The 21,001-nt window shown below is 40.2% G+C and overlaps 5 protein-coding genes across 5 annotated transcripts in view; 2 read left to right on the top strand and 3 right to left on the bottom strand.

Moving 5' to 3' along the window:
* Nucleotides 1-2,287, top strand: part of LOC145484665 (cysteine-rich PDZ-binding protein-like) — a 6,346-nt gene extending 4,059 nt beyond the window's left edge. Inside the window, exons 5-6 of the mRNA XM_081463270.1 lie at nt 452-469; nt 608-2,287. Of these exons, the coding sequence (XP_081319396.1) occupies nt 452-469; nt 608-672 (83 nt within the window). The 3' untranslated portion in view covers nt 673-2,287. The remainder of the gene's footprint in view (nt 1-451; nt 470-607) is intronic.
* A 690-nt stretch (nt 2,288-2,977) lies between these two features.
* On the bottom strand, nt 2,978-3,984 carry LOC145484626 (melanocyte-stimulating hormone receptor-like). Its single transcript, XM_081463227.1, has one exon. The coding sequence runs from the start codon at nt 3,902-3,904 to the stop codon at nt 2,978-2,980; it is 927 nt and encodes a 308-aa protein (XP_081319353.1). The 5' UTR covers nt 3,905-3,984.
* Nucleotides 3,985-6,570: 2,586 nt separating this feature from the next.
* On the bottom strand, nt 6,571-8,157 carry LOC145485296 (uncharacterized). Its single transcript, XM_081463983.1, has 2 exons — nt 7,630-8,157; nt 6,571-6,822 (listed from the first exon to the last, which is right to left on the bottom strand). The coding sequence occupies exons 1-2, from the start codon at nt 7,984-7,986 to the stop codon at nt 6,577-6,579; spliced, it is 603 nt and encodes a 200-aa protein (XP_081320109.1). The 5' UTR covers nt 7,987-8,157; the 3' UTR covers nt 6,571-6,576.
* LOC145485295 (uncharacterized) lies at nt 8,114-14,916 on the bottom strand. The gene is made up of 2 exons (XM_081463982.1): nt 12,506-14,916; nt 8,114-8,537 (listed from the first exon to the last, which is right to left on the bottom strand). The coding sequence occupies exons 1-2, from the start codon at nt 13,374-13,376 to the stop codon at nt 8,428-8,430; spliced, it is 981 nt and encodes a 326-aa protein (XP_081320108.1). The 5' UTR covers nt 13,377-14,916; the 3' UTR covers nt 8,114-8,427.
* A 2,551-nt stretch (nt 14,917-17,467) lies between these two features.
* Nucleotides 17,468-20,880, top strand: LOC145485504 (uncharacterized). The gene is made up of 2 exons (XM_081464167.1): nt 17,468-20,485; nt 20,794-20,880. Exons 1-2 carry the CDS (start codon nt 17,468-17,470, stop codon nt 20,878-20,880), a joined length of 3,105 nt encoding a protein of 1,034 aa, XP_081320293.1.
* The last annotated feature ends 121 nt before the right edge of the window (nt 20,881-21,001 follow it).

Genomic DNA, 21,001 nt, shown 5'->3' with positions numbered 1-21,001 from the left:
ATTTGAGCAGACTCAATTTAATGATCTTCATTTAAGTGTACATGTATGGGATTATGGCTGTACAGTTGAGTAACTGTTGAAACTAGTTTGAGGTTTTGTCAACTGCTCTTGTTTGATCCTGCTTTAAGGTGGGGATTTTCCTTCTACTGTCAAAAGTGGCAATAGTTCATATCATCGACTGTGTATAGTCAACAAAATGCACACAATAACTAAGTATGAAACCCCTTCATCCTGATAAATGCAATGGAATTACTAAATACAATTATATTTATAACAACTTTATTGCATCTCCTTCCAGTGCATGTGTATATCCCTTCTTAGCTAATGTATTCATTTATTTCTCACATTAATGTTGTATCTAAGCTGTTCTCAATAGTCTATTGATAACATCAGGAAAAATAATTTGTCAAACAACAAAGAGTGTAATTTTTTCCTGTTTTTGCTTCAACAGGCTGTGCATACAAGAAAGGTAAATATTATCTGTTCTATCTTTGCCAGTGTTTCTTCCAAAATTAGACTAGTGTTATCAGATAGAATTAAAAGTATTTTTTACATCTGAGGATGCTTTCCTTTCTCGGTCTTTAACTTGGATATACCTCTCTTCTAGGTATCTGTGCAATGTGTGGAAAACAAGTTTTGGACACGTCAAACTACAGGCAGACTTCAGTTTAATGTTCAACGTGTTGCACAACTCTTTTGTTAATTTTGCTAAATATGTATATTCAGGCCAAGAATAGACACTTGTATATTGATATCGGGGCTTCAAGAACTAAATATCATTTTTAAACTCTAAAATGTACACAATGTATATTTCATTTCACAATAACGCATGGTAACATTTGTATAAACACAGTTATTCAATAGTTGCAGAGATGCCAAGTACACTCATTTTAGAGAGATTCACAAGGTATACCCTCTTTTGTAGAGTTCTAAATATCGAGTGTCTGAGAGGAGGATATTGTTTAATAATCAGTCAGCAGTACAAGTTACTTGGATTTTGTTACGTACATTTAATTTTGCTTCATGTATGAAAGGCAAGCAATACGCAGCATTTCAATCTGTGTTTATGAAGTACTGCTTTACTCCTCACTAAAGTTTGCTTTTGTTTGAACTGTTTTGGAAATGTATCAAATGAATTTAAAGTAGACAATCTGAGAGACATGAAACTCTCTTACAAGTACAACAAGGAATGTATGGTTTCAGGCCAAGAATAGACACTTGTATATTGACATCAGGGCTTCAAGAACTAAATATCATCAAATACTCGCACTTTGATAATTTTATTATTACATGTACATGTACATTTATATGTGCTTTATTAGGAGGTCTATGGGTCCCAGTAAGGAGAATGTTTCTGTTAACATCCAGGAATAAAGGTTATTTAAATTCCCGATAACAACATTGCCATGGCCGCAGCCAGAAAAAAAACCTGTTGCTGAGGCAGTGTCAAGTTGGCCACAAGTCAGGAAATAAAGATAGACAAGCAAAGTCGGTGAACTTGTGAAATTTTGAGTTTCTCCTTTTCGAAGTTCACTGATATGAGAGGTCTGAAGTTTCTCTCCAACAGTCTACAAAAGGCGTGGATATTACCAGGAATCCTATAATCTCAGCAAGAACCATAATGTAACTGCGTAGTCTTGAAGACGAAGAAGAATAATAGGACGAGAAGCAGGAGGAGATAGCGAAAGAAGAGAACGAGATAGACAAAGTTTATTTTACTTGCACAACACACTTAGCTATGTAACGGCGCGTCCCATAGACTTAGTAAGCAGAGTCTACAGGACGCACCAGCTAGTTTACAGGTGCGCCAAGAAAACAATATAACAAAGTAAAAATTTACATTTGGGAATAAATATCAAACTTTGTTACATACATTTTGAAGTCACTAGTGATCCTTGCAATCTGATTGGCTGTGAGCAGTGTAATTTATTCTCGAATCGCACTATTTTTGTTCTCTAAATCGCATCTTTTTCCTGGCCATTGAGAATGGAACACTTAAAACAACCAACCGATCTTATTTCCGCAAGGCTAGAAATTAAATTACAGGAAAGCCAGAGCAATTTATTTACGCATCTCACTTCATTTTGTGCCCTAAATTGCATCTATTTCTGTTTTGCATACAAAACGAGATGTAAAAGCGTTTCAGGCACTGCTTTCAACAATCCGGCTACTGGATCAATAAAATACTGGTACTGACCAAGGCGATTAAAAATGGATTTGATAAAGTGGCGACTGATCAAAATTGAACTTTATGTTGTGCAATTTTGGTCTGAAATCATACTTGCAATCACGCTGCGCGCTCGTTCAATTTGGAAATCACGCGCGTATGATTTCAGACCAAATTGCACTCCACTCAGTTCAATTACCATTAAAACCTAACTAAGATTATATAACTACTATAAAATATCTAAAAATGTGTAAGAATATTAAAAATGTGTATAAATTGCACGGATAGAAACTGCATGAGTAAGATACGAAAAGGGAAAACATTGATAAAATAAGTTCACATATGCCAGCTGATGTCCACATTATTTTAACGTTTTGTAGCTGGCCGAGGATCTGGTTGAGTCCGGGAGGCTGTTCCATAATTTGGATCCAAAGTGTTGCCATGATTTAAGGCCGTACTTAGTGGTGTGTACCTTAGGGAGATTAAGAATGTTATTGTCTCTCAAGTTATAAGACCAATTCCCAAGTTGTATTAGGTCAAGCAAGTAGGTGGGGCTGGGACCGTTGTGCTCAGCTTATGTCGGTTTATTTAGAGTTTTTAGCAAATCCCTGTCGGATGAACATTTGTCCATAAAACAAGGAATAAGAACGAGTTGAAGAGGAACGAAGGAGGAACGAGTAGGAAGAAAATTAGTGCATTTTGTTTCTCATATGCTAGTGTGATATTGTCATTATTGGCAAATTGTAACAACCATAAAAACGTGCTGTGCTATAGATTATACACTGCGTTTTAAATATGAACTCCACAAAACTATAAATGCAAAAGTTGTTTGATAGTGTCCTTTAAAGCTTGCCTTATTTCCCTTATTCTCCAGTAGTAAAGAATCGGGTTTAATGACGAGTTTAAGTAGACTAATGTGATTGTGTATTTCCTAACAAGAAGTACAAATGGAGATATTTTCTCTTGGCTCAGCAAAGCCCACACTATACCGTTGGGTAAGAAACAGACAACAAATGCCAGCTGCAACCACAATACGGTGGAGACTGCTCTTCTGTATCGTGCTATGTTCAGTGGAATTCCGTGGATCGTTCGTTGGCCATGACCTTGCACTTGAGTTTGTTGATTGCGGAGTGTGAGGAAAATCTTTGTGTGAGAGAAGATCGAGGTTGCAAGGCAAAGTAATAGACCTACATGGCCATACCACAGGGTAAGCAAGGAACTCCAAAAGTGCATAGTTGTAGCGATCGTGGACACTATCCAAAAGGAAAGTGCAATATAGAATGTTCGCTTCAAAGTCACAACTTGTCTATATCTCAGCCTCAACAACAGGGCGAGAAGTCTGTCTACGCTTATTGCTGTCAGCGTCAACAAGGACACAGAGACCAGGATGTAACCTATGACGAAATGTACATTTATTGCGAAGCGACAGATATTCCAACTCTCGTTCACCACAGACATCCACTGCAAAACAGCTACTGGCTGTGCAATAACACCAACACAGAGATCAGTTGTTGCCAGAGAACGAAACAGGAGCTTGGTCGGCGGATGAAGGGAAGACTCCTTGTGTAGAGCAACTAGGATCAGAGTATTCCCAAGAAATGCAGTAATTGACATAACTATATTTAACACTAAAACAACCGTCAAATGATACTGTATATCACTGGTCAAATCGACCGAGCATTGCAGTCGGTCCAATGATATCTGCTTCCCATCTTCAGATAAGTTTGTTATCGCCATCTTCAACCTCTTGCTTCAACAGCTTTTTTTAACGCATCAACTTTTCCACCACGATTTCGGCACTCAAAATGACTGCAGCGAATCTGTTGGTTCTTTGTGTCTATTCGTGGGTCGATCAAGTTGTAAAATCAAACTTTATTATTTTTTTTCTACTCTGTTGTCTGGCCTTTCAAATAAAAGCTTTAAAAGCAAATACCTTCTGGCCTTTTATTTGTTTTTTTCTGCAGTTTTGGAAAATGCAATTTACAATGTTTAAGAGATTTCGTACATGGACGCCCTTGCATGTTTCTCTTTAGGTAAAAATTTAATAATCCTAGGTCTCAGTTGTATTTTGGTGATTATGGAAAGAAAAACCGGATCCCATGCTGATTCATTATTGGGAAAACTAGCCAGAGCGGAATTCTTAGGAGACGCACCTGTACTAAACTTGTGTGCACTTCGAAATTTAATTTCCTGTCCTCTATGGAAAAATTAAAAATTACAAGTAAACACCCCTCTAAGCCTGAATTTGCTTGTGGCTTTTTTAATTTTGGCTTCCAACTTGTCAAATCCCGGTCCTTATTTTAAGTTATGTTTGAGATAGAGGACGTATTCTCGGTTGTATCGTGAAAAGAGCTACATTTTTTTTCCTGGCATTTACAATCCAATTTATGAAAGATAGACCATGTATACCGGTATATATCGTGATGGGATCCTTTGATGTCAAATTGAACTCCCTCGACTTCAATCAAACAAATCATTCAGGTACATACAGCTTGTTGTATGTAACAAATGAATTTCACCTGTTAACGAAGACCGCTCACAGAAGAATCCCATTAGCAACAACCTCATATTTATCAATTTTAAACGCGAGTGCGCAATTTGCGGCATTATTGTTAGATGTCTTCGAACACTCGGCAATATGAACGACTGCTTCACCATGACGATCCCTCCACACACAAAAAAACGCGATACATCTTCGGGAGTGGCGGGATAAAATGGACTTAGCTTTAGTTAGGTAGCGGGGCTAAGAAAGGTTCAAATTCCTTACGCAAGGAAGATTTTTGTTTTGAATGCGAAGATTATATATGCTGCAAACAACCATCAATAGATTTGAGATCCTCCACTTTTCTCGAGGCAGGGTTCCGAGGAATAAATTTTCTTTGATAGTCACACATTTGACAAAATCGAAAAAAGTAGTTGTTGGCATAAGCACATGACGGACAGGCTACAGCCGGTGTAAAAATCTGCTGAGCCTGTGGAAGGCCCTAAAGGGAATGAAGACGAATTAAATGACTAATTTGCTTAAGGGCGAGGTGTAGGAGCAAAATTCTTCGACTTTATTGAAAATACAGAATTACGATGCGTACAAAATACCGGAAATGGTTGATTTGTTCTGTTCAGTAAATCCATAGACTAGATGAAGTGAGGAGAAAACAACTGCTTACAGGGTAGTACGTTGGAAGATCGCGTCCGATGAGATCAATGGAGTGTACGTGGAAGTCTCCATATACGCTCTGGACCAGATTCCAAATGGCTAAAAGAGCTAGTAAACGAAGCAATGCTGGCATTCTCTCGAAGCTAACCAATCGTCTGTTTAGCAAGGCTGATCCACAAGCTTTGGCTAATGCCATTGCCGAAGCACAAGCTGTGTTATCAGATGAAGTAAAGTTCATTTATCGTCATCCTCATTTGTACGCACGCAGAGACAAAGACTTCAACCCAGACTCACATCAGACTTCAACCCAGCAACATCAACAGGGATAATTTTTAGGGAGTTTAAGAAATCCACGACGGCAACGGCAACGAGAACGTCGCTAAACAAAAGATTTAATGAGCAGAACCGGCAATGGCTGTGCACGTACGTTATAATTCTTAGTGCCTTTCTTTACCGTCCTCTGGAAAACAACAACGTGAAATGACCAAATTTTGCGCTGTCTGGAGAACATGAACCACGAGGGATAATTTTTAAAATTTATATTTTGAATTTTTTACTGTGTTCCATATTCGGTTTCTAGGTGGTCTTGACAAAGAGAAGCAAACTAAATGACATAAGTATCGCGAGATTTGCAGGTGAAATATTAATTTATTTTTTAGTCGACGATGTCCCCGGCGTCGCCGTCGTAGCTTCTTAAACTCCCTAATTAATGGAATAGAAAATCCAGAAGCACGGATGCTCACGATCAAGAAACACAAAACAGGAGAGCAGTATGACAATGGACCGCCGAGGAACAACTTACAGAAACAGAGATTATCAAAATGCGCCATTCAAAGCTGTTGAAAACCAACCAATCAGGGCAGGGCATCGTGCTTTCTAGGTGACGGCTAGCCAGTCGAGTTACCACAGTACATCGTGAGACAAACGATGATACTTTATTATTACTGTACAACTACAACTACAACCTTTTTACGAAATTTGAAAATGTCATTAGAGAGAAGGTGGTGGGGTCCAATAAATTGGTACTCGGCCTTATTTCAGCTTCAAAGGTGTCGTTAATTGGAATACAGTTGAAAACATTTTCCCATTTTGGTTTTCTGCGATTGAAGACTTTAATATATAAGAAAGTTGTCATCTTTTTCCAATATATCTTTCAGTTAATCTCCCACTAAGTCGAAATTTTTTCATAACCTTGCTCCACCGACGGTTCACTGTCAGTTTAAAAATGTACGTTTCAGTCGTTCTACCTAAGCTGTCAGACGTTTTCGTGACTTATACATCGTTTTATTTTACCATGTTTTTCATTTTCTTCGAGTTTCTTGTTATAGTGTACTTTGTACTGCTCAAGCATTGTCTCCATCATGTAAAAAACCCTCTTGTCGTAATGAACATGGTCTAGGCATCTATGTGGATACGAATCGGTCAATGGATACACGTCTATGACGTCAAACCCTGCTTTGCACATGGCTGACATGGAGTAGGCGTGGAAGAGGGCAACTCGCTGAAAGGAGAGAACGCAAAAAATATTTTATCTACGGGTTCTTCCAGATGTAGCAACACCGCCTGTCTTCATTTTTTGTTAAGAGAGTATCTATTGTCAACTTCTGGAGCATCTTTAAGAATTTGAAACAGTCAATCAAATGCGGAATATCTCACATTTTATACAAGAACTACTCGGCAGCTCATCAAGAATTCCTCGATATCCTAAGACATATATTCCCCCGCCATTATCTCGCTGCAGCAGACAATAAAAAGACTTAAAGTTATTGTTTTAAAGCTCTTTGGATGTGGGATGATGTAGTTTGATTATCTGACAAGTTGGACAAGTACGAGAGAGTTCCACAGATTACCAGCAATTATTATAAACACATTAACCTTCATTTGGTGCCAAAACGCGTTCGGATATTTGTCCTCGTAGCTTACAGTATTCCTTGAGCTTCACCTCTATCTTTCTGTATTTATCTCTCGAAAGATTGTCCCTCTCTTGAAACTGTAAAGTCGCGCATTTTTCCATGCATATTTTCCCACCAGATGGAGTTTATTTTTTATATATATACCCCTTAATGCCAAATGCTTCACAATCTGGTTGTAACTATTACTGTTAATATTTAAAGAAAACTGCCTTTTATTGTTAGATGACACCGTGGCTTCGTGGCAGATGCTTCCTGTAGTGATGCTGGTTACAAAACGGTAAGAGAAGACGCGTTTTTAATTAAACATTGTACAACAACTTATTTTAGAACGTTTACGGATTTAATTTATACGCCTGTATTCTTAGAAGCCGGCTCACAAATCAGAGAGTACAAACCTGGGAATTGTAGAATCGAAATTCGGTTTCCTTTGAGGACGAGGCCTTTTCCTTGCAGATGGCTGTGGATGACTTCCAAATGATTTTAGCATTATACTTTGGAACTCTCTCACCATGTGAGAGTTCTTTAGCCTTCAAAACCAGTATCAAGTCATCTATGAGCCTCTGATAAGTAGTAAAATTGACGCTTTTTGCAAAATGCAGGACCAGGTTTAAAAGCAAGACGCTTTCCTCTTGTTGCATTTCTGGCATGCGAAGAACGTTGACAATGGTTTCGATGACTTTTTCAGGTCTAAAATCAAGATCTCTTTCCAGTTTAATATTTAAGCCTTTGCTGTGAGCATGGTAGATCCACATGTAGCTATTGCCGCATTTTTTATAAAGTAATTTACATAAGGGACGAGCCTTGACGGATGTGTACAGGCCAAGACCAAGTGAATCACCGTAGATCCAAAGCGTTCCAGACTGCGAGTAATTTTGCGGCACCGACCATTTGTAAGGCTCTGTTTTATCTAAATTTAAAAAGAAAGCAAGCTAAGGTTAAGTAAACCAAAGAGTGCAGTCTATAACAATGTGAAGCTGTAGAACAAACAACGTAAAATGGCCTATTAAATTCTGCGGCTGTCTACGGTGATTTGAAGTACGGTGGCAAGTTTTCCGCGTATCTGATACACTGAATGGCTTCGTGATACTATAAATACGAATATATATATGTTTTTGGAAATTGACGTTAGCGACGTCACCGTTGTTGCTTTTACAAAATCCTTACTTGTTTTTGATATGCCGCAGCTAAATAAATCATTTCCAACCTTTCAGATATGGTATCCACTCTTCATTTTTCCATTGACCGAATCCATCCCATAAATACTTGCAGGTTTCAGAACAGGAGACAAGGTCCTCAACTTTGTCTGTATGAGAAAGAACAGCATAAATATATCTCATTGGTAATATTTGACTCTTGAACGGCTGTCATACTAAACCAACACCGTTGAACCCGTGATCTTATAATTGACAATGTTCCCAATCGTTTTCAAAATTCTTGCTTTAATTTCTTTTCAAAAACCCGAGAACATTGTGGCTATGTTTGTCGTACCACTTTAACAAGGTGCAACCCTTGAAACTTAAGGACACAACCACCTAGAAGAAAGATAGTAAAGCTGAGAACTGTTAACCACTTGTTACTCAAGTCATAATTTTGGCAATAGTAAAACTTCAAATGGTGTGGGAATGGTTACCTTAGGCGATGCATAAGGTATCAATAATTCTTTGCCGTTACATAGAACGTATGAGCACGTTACGTTGGACATAATTGAGAATTTCTCGGTTGTGAATGATTCAATCCACAAAAAATGATAGGTTTAAACCAGTCATATAGGAATATTTTTCAACAAATATCAGCAGAAAAGGCTTAATATTCAAGCTATGCGAATTATTTAATTATTTAATTTTATTTATTTTATATCTTCTTTGTGTAATTATTTATTTATTTATTTATTTATTTATATATCCAATCTGCACAGCCGCACAAACAAGATACGCTCTGTCATTTCTGTGTGTGTTTTTTGTTTTTGTTTTTATCGATTTGTTGTTTCAGTCTAGGACGAGAGGAAACGGAATAATTACAAACAAGATATTAATGAAATAAATAAAATTAAATAATTAAATAATTCGTATAGCTCGGATATTAGACCTTTTCTTCTGATATTTGGTGAACAGAATGCCTATATAACTGGTATCAAAACTATCCATTTTAGTTTTGGATCAGACCATTTATAGCCGAGAATTTTGCAATTATTTGCCCATACATTCTCTGTAATGGCGTTCCCAAAGATGTTCTGTAAGTTAACAAATGTTTTCTTCTAGTTTGAGTATTAAATACTTAAAAGTACTAAATACTTATAAATACTTTGATTACTTATAGCATAAAAGCTATAGATCTGAAATTTAGTAGACATTATCTCTACATCATTGTCTTGAAAACTGTCTGTTTGTTTTTGGATTGAAGTTTTTATAGCTGAGTAATTGCAATAATTATGTGAACGTGCCCGCACATTCGCTGTAACAGCTTTCCCCTACATTCTCTGTAATTTAACAAATATTTTTTTCTTGCTTGAGTATTAGAGCTTTTGATCTGAAATTTTGCAAACATCATTTCTGTATCATTCACCTTAAAACGGTTTATTTTGTTTTTGGATTAATTTTTTTTTAACTGAGTGATTAACCATTTTCAGTGTTAGACGTCTGTATGGATAATTTTTTAAACAGTTATTAATTGCATCATGGCTTCGTGCGACGCCTCCATTAGCTGACTTGGTAGGACACAGGAGTGCTGTACTGGTTTACTGTCTTGGGATCACTGGCTCAAATCAGACCGCTACAGAGGATCTTTTCCGTTTTCTCATTCTTTTCTTTTATTTTTGCTGAGGATGAATAATGGTTGGTTATATCGTTTTTTCAAAACTTCGCCACAGTTTTCTTGGAATTCCCTTTTAAGTACAAACGTTTATGATAGACCTATCACGTATGAGTGGTCGGCAGGTTTAAGAATTTATTCAACTGGGCGGTTGGAGCGACTCCGCTTCTAACTGGCTGCATGTCATGTCAGGACATTATATTTTCGTTATAACTCAGATTTCTTGTTTGGAGAAGCAACTTGTCAGCAATTAGGATATCGCGCTGGAAAAACACATATTAACGAGAGGGATTTCCTTGAATGAGTTCACTCGTTAAATAATAGTGATTGGACTGAATGAAGTGTAATTCCGGGAGTAATCGCGCGAGTAATTTCAAAATCAGACAAGCGCGAAGGGCGAGGCCGATTTGAAATTGCGAGCACGATTATTCCATGAATTGCACGACACGAAGTCCAATTCCTATTGAATCGTATCTAAAACAAATCTCGGAATTTTAAATGTTTTTTAAGTAGAGCTTTTCATAAGTTTTGAAAACTGTAGGAAAGTTTGCGACGGAAGCCATTAAAAGGTGCGTAATTGACGTGCGAATCACGTGGGTGTCCAATTACGGGTATCCAATTACAAAAAGTTCAAATTGGATACCTGTAATTGCAAACCCACGTGATGGCGCGCCGATTACTTGACTAATCAAAACTATAACAAAATTCTCGAACGCGATTGGCTATCAGCAGCCCGATTTGAGCATTAATTGGTCAGTGTACGCGTCATGCTTGTAATTGGACAGTACGCGTCATTTTGCGCGCGCTGTTGCGGTGCACTTTGTTGAGTAAGCTGCTGGGTTTTTCAGCATTCATAACGACGTATTAAAATCGTTCAGCGCTCAATCGATGGTTTGTTCGTTTCTCGCATTTTGTTATAGTTTTGATTAATTGGTAACAGGACATCGTGTCGTCCAATTCAGTCTGTAATCATACTCGTAATTAACAAATCGGACTCCCGCTTCGCGGTCGTCCGGTTTTGTTAATCACTCGTATGATTACAGACCGAATTGGACTCCACTCAGTCCTATTACCATTATAAATAGGCGCACGGGAAACCAATCGCGGACGAGAATTTTGTTATAGATACTACTAGATATTGGCGTGTTTAACAAAAGGCGAGGGGCTTTTCGTTTGAAAATACAATAGCCTTTTAATCTAGCAAGTGGAGACATTTGTTTGTGATCTTTTCCACCTTTAATGAATGCCACCTCAAATCCATGAGAATCCAATGCATTTTATTTATGAGCCACATTTAAGTTTCCCACGCATTTTATTTATGACCACATCTCGATCCTGACGTCATCGACGTTATTCTAATCCACCACAAGTTAATGAGAATCCACAAAAAATAAGAGGGTCATTGGCCCATTTCCGTATTGCCCTAAGCCTCTCTATCAAAGCTAGGCCTGGTGTACAACTATTTAAATGAAAATGAACGTAAACGAACTCTCATTTTCATATAAAAGGATGGGTACCTAGCTCGCTCAAAGTAAAGGAAATGGCCTATTCCAATCGTTCTATACTACTCATGCAGACTCTAAACCGACTCATGCTTTATTCTTTACTCTATGTTGATATCCAATCGGTAAACAACAACAACAACAAAAATAACTGAGAGACCTCTATTTCGTTTTTGAGTTTAACGTAAGGGAGCTCTCAATTAATGATGCTGTTACTATGGTAATCTTTTATGTATAAACAATGACCACAATTTGTTCAACAATTGAAGTATATGTGATGAAATTCAAAAGTGTTGCAGACTGCTATCATACACCTGAAACTAAATTTAATGACTTTTAAATTCGAGAATCATGGTAATCACACAGGCCAATCACAAAGGACACAGACTATCCATTGAGTTAATAATAAATCATATCATTGCACGGAGCATAATGTTAAGGTGCTTTCCAAAAGTTGCCACCATGTTTTAGCATTTGTACTTTGATAAATCATAACTGCCCCTCTTTTTCAGTAGACACTACGGTAATGGCATCAAACAGTTGCTCAGTCAGTTAGTGAAAAAAGTTATAATCATTTATTGACATTGAAAGTTATCATAACAACGATTTAAACTGACGAAAAACACACTTAAATTTATCGCTTAAGGTTTAACTTGCAAAGAGCATGTCAAGACGCAACATCCTGCCAATTTTAAACAAATATATGGGAGCCGATGAAAATCCACCTTAAGTTTTCGAAAACTGAAATTACTCTTAATCGGGCGTCACTTTAGAAAAAAAAAAAAAAAAACTTGGCAGAAGGGTCTTTTAAATGTGTTTGATACCATACAATATAGACTGATTGGAAGAACTAGAAACCTTTATGAGCTACTTTAAATTGTAAGTACTCTTTTTCTGAGGTATTCTTGGCCGAAAAAAAATAATCCTCATCCTACACAAAGTCAAACAGAAAACTACTTACCAGAAATAGGGACTCTTAGCTGGGCCTTAGTTACAGTTATTGTTAAGGCAGGTGTTCCATTGTTGAATGGCTGTTTCACCAGATATTCGTCTAACAGACCCAGAACTCCATCTCTATGGTTGGCCCCCTGAGCGTCGCCTATGATGAACCAGTCACGAGGCGGGTCTTTGAAGCCATCACAAAGACTATAATCAAGGTAAATCATCAACTGATAGACACCAGGCTCCGTGATGAGAAATAGAGCTTCGTAAGTTCCATTATTGTGATCGAAAACAGTGGCCGAAATGCTTGTTGGGCCACGTACGTAAACCCTCCATGTGTCTCCACCAATCAACTTCGTGCGATTGTCTGAAGTTTTTGACTGGATTAAAATCTTGCTGAACTCTCCCGCTGGCCTGATATCTTGGAATATAATGTAACTTGTTGTAGCGTTGCTTCTATTGCTTTTGCCCCAGTGATCCTTTACTAATCCCCAGGCCATATTGTCAGCGCACGGCTTAATAATGTTCTTCCAGTCTAAGCGTGCACGGCGCTGACGAAGCCACTCGTGTTGGAAATCTTGCAATCTACGCGAAATTACCGACCTTTCTGTTTGACGACGGTTTTCATCCACACTGTTACGAGAATTGTCTTGTCCCTTTATTGAGTTGTTTAATTTATTGATTCCGCTACTAAATGGATGTCCAGGGACTTCCCTTGGAGAAACAACTCCAAACAGAGGTGGGTAGTTGTGCACAATGTCCGTGAAATACAGCGAGCAGAGGAGAAGTACTACAACAAGGCAAATGAGAAAACAGAAGAGCCGTGCCATACCGGGCACTGGTTTATTGTGTTTCTTGGGGAGCTGAGAACTTGATGACATCGTCTTCATTAACTAGATCGCTGTGAAAATGGCAGAAAAGGAGAGAACCTGATTACAATTATAACTTAGGTTTAAGATTCTGTTGAAAGGAATACGCTTGTAGTTCAGTTTTGCATTCTACCCTCAGTTATTGTCTAAGGAAATCAGGCCAATTTCCCAGCCAAATGGAGCCAAAATAAACTAGTGAGACAATCTCAGATAGTGCAGAGCGCAATTGATAGCTCTGGTACAGTAGTCCCATAAATACTCACCCCTGCTCGGTTCACTTCCGGTTTGTGTCTACCTTGGTAGTCTGCTAGGGCTTTTCCCCTTTGCAGTGTGTATGTTTCAAGGTTGTGTTTTCATTCAAGGTCCAAAAATTACGCACAAATTAATTACTACTGGCGTTTTACGTTGATTTTCGTTCATTTTAAATTCAATAATACGCTGAAGCAGCAAACGTGACAATTTAGCTCTTCACACCAACTTTGTAACTTGATACTTTTGTTTTCCTCGCAAAGGCATGTAATATGAAACCCTTGTTTTCTCCAAAACATACGGAAGATGTCCTTGTTTTTTGGAGATAAATGAAAGAAAGTTAAATATCTGATGTAGTGATGAAGAAACGGAACAGAAACGATGTTGTTTTACTAAAAATGCAAATTTTTACCGATGAAGAAGAACTAATTTAATTATCAGATAGTCACGAAATACCACTTTCTTTTTCTGTTGCCACCTTTGTTGTTAACAATAAAACAATTCAAAATTAACACACAACGATATTGATGGCTGAGAAGCATTTCAACGAAAAGTATTGAAGATAAACAGCGCTACCTGGCCGATATGAATGATTTCCTCAAAGGCTGATTAAAGTAATTTGCGCTTTCATTAGGTGCCACGGTGTCTGCAGCAATATTTGAGCATTTTCCTGGTTTCTTTTGTTACAAATTTACAATTTGCGGAGTATTAAAGCCACTAACTTGGGAACTTTTTGGTCTCTCTTACAGACACAATTAAGGCAAGAAATAAACAAGCCACTAAGGAGAAGCAATACATTTGAACCCTGACAAGCACACTATTGTAGATTGAAAACAACAGATGATATTTGTTGAACGGACCTGTGTGTAATTCTTAAAGCTACGCAGCCACAGTAACGTTTCACTTTTGCAATAAAAAGGGACAATTGGCGCTACCTGAAAAATAACTGCCGTCCTTGGTCACATGACATGATATATAAAATACCGCGTGGAAAGATAGTGTTTAACAGTAATGATGCTCGAACGCATGCGTCTTACATGTTGAGCTCTACCATAGGGAAAACCACTCAACATTTGTGCGTGATTCTGTATGCAATGTATCCTTCACCTAATATAGAAGCCACGAACGCTAACTAATCTACGCATGCGTTTAGGGCAAATTAGTTTTGTTCTAAGGAGAATGGTACCACAAGGAGAGCAAGGGGTTACCTGAAACAAATATATAACTTTGCGATGTTCAAAGCTAAGTGACGGCGAGGAAATGTGTTTTACGTAGAGTACACATGTACCTTTCCCACCCTATCCCCACTACTTCCTTGCCTCTAGACTAATTAATTAATTGAAATTAATTAATTAAACGAACATGTAAGTTTACACCTTAGCGTCATAGGGCCATAGCGCGATAGCGCCATAGTGCCTTAGTTCCTTAGCGGCAGGCAGCTCCCATAACCATCCAAATAGTGCACTCTGCACTAAAAATCGTAGAGAATATCTATCACTGATTGCAAGAATGGAAGCAGTATCTTAAAACCAAAACCATTCATGAATCTCGTACACCCTTTCGCGCGCTTCACGCCGGCTGCTAGCGTTTAGGATGTTGAGATTATCCTTTGATCAAAAATCGAGGAAAAAAGCAGCTGCCAGAAAAGATTTTGTTGCATCCCAATGAAAGAGTAAATGCTCAAACTTCTGTTTGACAAAAGGCGTAAAGTGGAGAATCAATCATTTTAAATCTGAATAATTTGTCATTTGTAAAACAATGTTATTTAACAATTCGCACTGAAATTCCCTAATAGTTGTATCGTGTGTAGCAGTAAACAGAAGAGAGTAGATTTCTTTCCATTCCAGAGAAAGATCTGGAGATTTTAGGGTTTTTTTTTGAGCGGAAGGCACCGTTTGCTTTTTGTGTTTAAGTTCATTGTGAAGCATTTTCGATGTAACTTTCAAAGCATTTACCTTAGTGCTTTCTATGTTAATTTGAAAGGTGTCGTTCGCGAGAGGAAAAATATGCTGCTGACTAATTGTTTGACGACTATCCTCCATTCTTAGGGATAGAATTAACGATACCCATTAATTTAAAAAAGTGGACAGGAGATAGTCGAGCTTGTAATAATTTTTTACTTTCGAGAAAAATACCAGTGTCAGGTACTAAATCTCCTATTTTAACGATTCCATGGACGGCCGGATGTTTTATATAACACGACTTGCTTTCAATAAGGATAAACTTATTGTTCCATATATTGTTTGGTTTACAACATCGTCATAAGAAACAACGTTTGTTGTACTTAAATCAGACCAGGCATCGAGACACTCTTTGTAGAAGTCCGCCTAGATAAATGGGAAGTTTACGGGTATCAAACTTGCAGTACAAAATAGTTTTCCCGCCAATATCATCTGAGGACGTATCGAGGACATTTTTCCATGGGCTATTTAATCTTCAATAAATCGTTTGAATGCAATAACTCTCATAGATTGAATATCGAGCATCTGCAAGCCACCTTTCTCTATATCAGTAGTGGTATGGGCTAGTCCAGTACGGATTTGACAGGTATTGTGATGCAAATGAAAAAGTATTGTTATGGAAAGGAGTTCTATTGTTTTCTCGAGTTTGACGTATCCATGGTAACCAGAAGCCCCGCCCCCTTTGACGTCATTAATCTCGTTTCCGTGTTGACCGAGTAAAAAGCCTGGTTTCTAAAATAGAGCACACACATTGTAATCAGGATTTTAATACTAAAGTTTGCTTTAAAACGAACACAGAGTCTGATATTTCATTTGTCAACTTTTATTGAATAGTAACAACATGAACTCCGAAGGGAGAATCGATTACAATTTTAACTTTTTCTTCGCCTGATTCTTTTCACAATCTTTTCAGTCACCGTTTTGTTGCCGGGTAACCTCGTTATGGCCTTGATCATCTTTGTATCTGCTTTCCACTTGTCTTGCAAATTCTTAGCGCGACTGTAATCGATGTCGTGTTGTTTGGCAATCTTGTCCAGTCGGTTGATGCCTGGGTCTCCTCGTTTCAGTCTCTTTGCCAACTTGGTCCCAGGCCCCATGTACTGGTACCCAGACCAGTGAAATTCAATCCCCGTCTTGCCTAGCAATTTTTGAATGTCAAAACCACGTCCACGTAGGCGATACTTGCGCGTACGGGTCTTAGTCCGAGTCATAATCGTGTTTTAGATTTCTTCTCAGTTTCTTTCCTTTGACCCAGTCTTCCCAACCACTCGTAGGTTTTAAACGTTCGGCCTCGTTTTTACGTTTGCCCTTGCCTTTGCGCTTGTCTTTACCCAGAAGAATGTCAGCCTTTCTTAGGAGCGTTCCCAGATCCGAGTCAGGTGGTGGAATGGGTGTTTTAGTAGCGGGTTGCTTCTTTTTAACACCTGACGTAGACGGTGTAGCTTCTTCCTTGATCTTTGGTGTTTTTGTACCTCGAGAAACGTTCTTAATCAATTGTTTGAACATGGTTTCCAACGGACCCTTCACCAAATCTCCTTCCTCTCCATCTTCCTCTTCACCGACATCAGCACTATTGCTCGACAAAGGACCAATTTGTCTGATACGTTTGGTTAAACGACCTCTCTGACGAGCTAGGGGTTTAATTTTCTTGATGGCAATCGAATCTGGAATCGATTTATCACGGAGTATCACGTATCACGGAGTATCACCGCGGGCTGACACCTTGCCGTGGTGGTGAAGCTTGTGTGTCTCCATGACCCGGAGAGCTGTGCCGGCGGGGACTTTGTTCCCTGGCAGGTCTAACCATGCCGGATTGGTCGAAGGGTAGAGGCCAGACGAAGAACAGCCCCTGGTCCTCCAGGTTGGGGGTTGGGCGGCGGGCTGATAACCCGCTCCCAGAAAATGCTATTTATTACAGAAACCGAAGCTAGAACTACCACTGCACCCTATCGGGAAGCAGGGGTAAAAGATGTTAACACCCGGTTGGAACAACGTGCGAAGCAGCGAATGACGCATAAACCGCCGACGAAATTGCTGTCACCAAAAGCGTGTGTGAAGATCGGGCAATGGAATGTTAGGACAATGTTTGAGACTGGTAAGTGCGCACAGGTGATCAAGGAGATGCAGAGGTATGGTATTAGTATTCTAGGAGTAAGTGAAATGAGATGGAACTCTTGTGGGAAGTTGAGGGTAGCTACAGGCGAAACTGTGCTATACTCAGGAATGGATGAAGGTGAAAATCATGAGAGAGGAGTTGGCTTTATTCTGTCCAAAGAAGCTGCACAATGTCTGCTGGAATGGGAGCCAGTGTCTGAGAGGATAATCAGAGCCCGGTTCAACTCGAGGTGGCAGAAGGTTACCATCTTGCAATGCTATGCCCCAACAAATGAGGCAACGGAGGAGGTGAAGGATGATTTCTACGACCAGCTACAGATGGTTTTGGAGCAGGTGCCATGTAGAGATGTGAAGATCGTCATGGGAGATATGAATGCTAAGATGGGAATGGATAACACAGGCAGAGAGGAGGTGATGGGTAAACATGGAGCAAGAGCTGAGATGAATGCAAATGGTGACAGATGGACGGACTTCTGTCAGGCAAATGAACTGGTAATCGGTGGAACGCTGTTCCCCCATAAGGAGTGTCACAAGCGGACATGGAGGTCTCCTGATGGTGGTATTGTGAATCAGATCGACCACCTGGCATTTAGCAAGAGATGGAGGAGCTCACTGCAGGACGTTCGCGCGATGCGTGGAGCAGACGTTGGGTCAGACCACCACCTGTTGATGGCAAAAGTCAGGCTAAGGATTGCCAAAGTGAGAAAGGGGGATAGTGGCCGAGTGCGTTTTGAGGTCAGCAAGCTGAAAGATCTGGAGGTTAGGAACGCATTCAAGCTAGCACTGCATAACAGATTTGAGGGTCTGCAGCAGTTGATGGAGGAGGAGGAACTGTCAGTGGATGATGAATGGAGGCAGATTGAACAAGGTTATGTGGAGACCTGCGAGCAGGTGCTGGGTAGGGCAAAGGCAAACAGGAAGGAGTGGATCAGCAAGGAGACTTGGGAGTTAATCGAGCACCGAAAGGTGGCAAAAAACACCATAAACATGGTCAGAACAAGAAACCAGAAGAGAGAGGCAAGTAAAAGATATCAAGAGTTAAATAGGGAGGTGAAGAGGAGGTGTAGGAGAGACAAGAGGGCGTATGTGGAAGCAGAAGCTGAGAGAGCTGAGGAGGCTGGAAAGAGAGGTGATGCAAGGACTTTGTACGAGATCACTAGAAAGCTAAGTGGGAGGATCCAGAATACTTGTAAGCCAGTGAGAAATGAGGCAGGCGTGTCGCTCAGGACAGCAGAGGAGGAGATGCATCGGTGGAGGGAGCACTTTCAAACAGTGCTTAACCATGAGGAGCCGATCAACCCGCCAGAGGTGGAGCCAAATGACGAGCTTAACATCAGGATAGGTCACGTTACACGTATTGAAATCAAGAATGCTATAAAGAAGTTAAAAAATGGGAAGGCTGCAGGATGTGACAATATTCCACCAGAGGCAATTAAGGCGGGAGGGGACACATCAGAGGAGGTTCTCCTGGGCCTCTGCAACAGGATATGGAATGAGGAGAAGATACCAGAGGAGTGGAGAAAAGGTCTGCTAATCAAGCTGCCCAAGAAAGGTGATTTGAGCTACTGTAAAAACTGGCGTGGCATTATGTTGCTGAACATGGCAAGTAAGGTGTTTTGCAGAGTGATCCTGGAGCGCATCAAGATTGCGTTGGACGAAAAGGTGAGAGAGGAACAGGCGGGCTTTCGAGCAGGTCGAAGCTGCACGGATCAAATAGCAACACTGCGGATTATTATAGAACAGAGTATCGAGTGGCAGTCCTCCTTGTACATCAACTTTATCGATTTTGAGAAGGCCTTCGATAGTATCAGTAGAGATGTTTTGTGGAGGTTGTTGCGGCACTACGGGTTGCCTGACAAGATAGTCACCATCATCAGAGTTCTCTATGAGGGTTTCTCCGCACAGGTGGTACACAATGGACAGAAGACTCAACCATTGGATATGAGGACCGGGGTAAGACAAGGCTGCCTGCTATCTCCCTTGCTGTTTCTGGTCGCCCTGGATTGGGTGACGAGGACAGCCTTTGACAGGAAAAGAGGTATTCAGTGGACCTTTACGACATCATTAGAAGATCTTGACTTTGCCGATGATCTGGCCCTACTGTCGCACAGAATACAGGATATGAGGGATAAGACACGAGCCTTGGAGGTACAAAGTGCGAAGGTAGGCCTGAAGATCAATGCCACCAAGACAAAGCTGATGCGTATTGGTACCAAACGTGGTGATGTTGTGTCGGTAGCTGGGAAGCGGGTTGAGGAAGTGGATGAGTTCACATACCTTGGGAGCATTGTAAGCAAGAAGGGAGGCACTGACGAGGACATTCAGGCACGAATTGGAAAGGCAAGACAGGCATTTGCGATGCTGAGACCAATATGGCGATCCACGGCACTAACAACCAAGACCAAGCTGAGAGTCTTTGGGACAAATGTGAAGGCGGTGCTCTTGTATGGTTCTGAAACTTGGAGGCTGACCAAGGGATTGGAGCAGAAGTTGCAAGTGTTTATCAATAAGAGCCTGAGGAACATCTTGCGGATTTGGTGGCCTAGAAAAATCAGCAACAAGGACCTTTGGAGTCAAACAGGGCAACGACCGATAGAGGAAGAGATAAGACAGAGAGCTTGGGGCTGGATCGGCCACACACTGAGGAAACCAGATGGACACGTAGTCAAGAGGGCACTAGAGTGGAACCCACAGGGGAAGCGAAAGAGAGGGAGACCCCAAAACAGCTGGAGGCGCACGAGAATGGCAGAGTTGGCGGCGAAGCATGTTACGTGGAATGAGGCAAAAGGCACTGCACAAAATAGGGTTAGGTGGCGCGCGCTAGTTGAGGACCTATGTTCCACTTAGGAACGAAGAGGATTAAGTAAGTAAGTAATCACGTGACTTTCGGCGGCCAATCGACCCGCTTTCTTCAACAAGGCATTGTCGGTGACTTCTCCTTTGTAATACTGAACCAATTGGTCAAACTCTTTTGTGGGTACCATCATGACCTCTTCTGTCATCCTCGAAATGTTGCTGGAGTAACGTTTCGTAGCAGTCTTGCCAGTAACGAACCTCTTGATGAACCTTTTCTAGTTTCAGCTCCAGGCTATGTTTTGTTTCTTCTACTGTAGAACACTCCTTACACAACAGGATGGTCTCACCTGCTTCGGTCTCGTCGCGGTGTCGTTTGCAAGCTGAACACAGATCCTCGTACTTAAATGCCATATGCTCTTGAAGGAGGGCGTTGTAAGCTCGATGCCAATGTTCCACATCACGTTTCAGGGGTCTTCTCTTTCGTTGGCTTGTTGTAATAACCTGACCAATTCGCTCAAGGTGTCT

The sequence above is a fragment of the Orbicella franksi genome, chromosome 4 (assembly GCF_964199315.1).
Source record: "Orbicella franksi chromosome 4, jaOrbFran1.1, whole genome shotgun sequence".
In the NCBI taxonomy this organism is placed as follows: domain Eukaryota; kingdom Metazoa; phylum Cnidaria; class Anthozoa; order Scleractinia; family Merulinidae; genus Orbicella; species Orbicella franksi.
This window is presented reverse-complemented; position numbering and strand designations above follow the sequence as displayed.

Bases quoted from the DNA above. Each gene is read 5' to 3' on its own strand.
- LOC145484626 (XM_081463227.1), bottom strand. From the start codon at position 3,904: ATGGCGATAACAAACTTATCTGAAGATGGGAAGCAGATATCATTGGAC.
- LOC145485296 (XM_081463983.1), bottom strand. From the start codon at position 7,986: ATGTGGATCTACCATGCTCACAGCAAAGGCTTAAATATTAAACTGGAA. The intron at 6,823-7,629 runs GTTTGTACTCTC...CTCTCCTTTCAG, and splicing joins TTCGATTCTACAATTCCCAG to CGAGTTGCCCTCTTCCACGC.
- LOC145485295 (XM_081463982.1), bottom strand. From the start codon at position 13,376: ATGAAGACGATGTCATCAAGTTCTCAGCTCCCCAAGAAACACAATAAA. The intron at 8,538-12,505 runs GTAAGTAGTTTT...TTTCTCATACAG, and splicing joins GCTAAGAGTCCCTATTTCTG to ACAAAGTTGAGGACCTTGTC.
- LOC145485504 (XM_081464167.1), top strand. From the start codon at position 17,468: ATGCTATTTATTACAGAAACCGAAGCTAGAACTACCACTGCACCCTAT. The intron at 20,486-20,793 runs GTTAGGTGGCGC...CTTCTACTGTAG, and splicing joins AAGGCACTGCACAAAATAGG to AACACTCCTTACACAACAGG.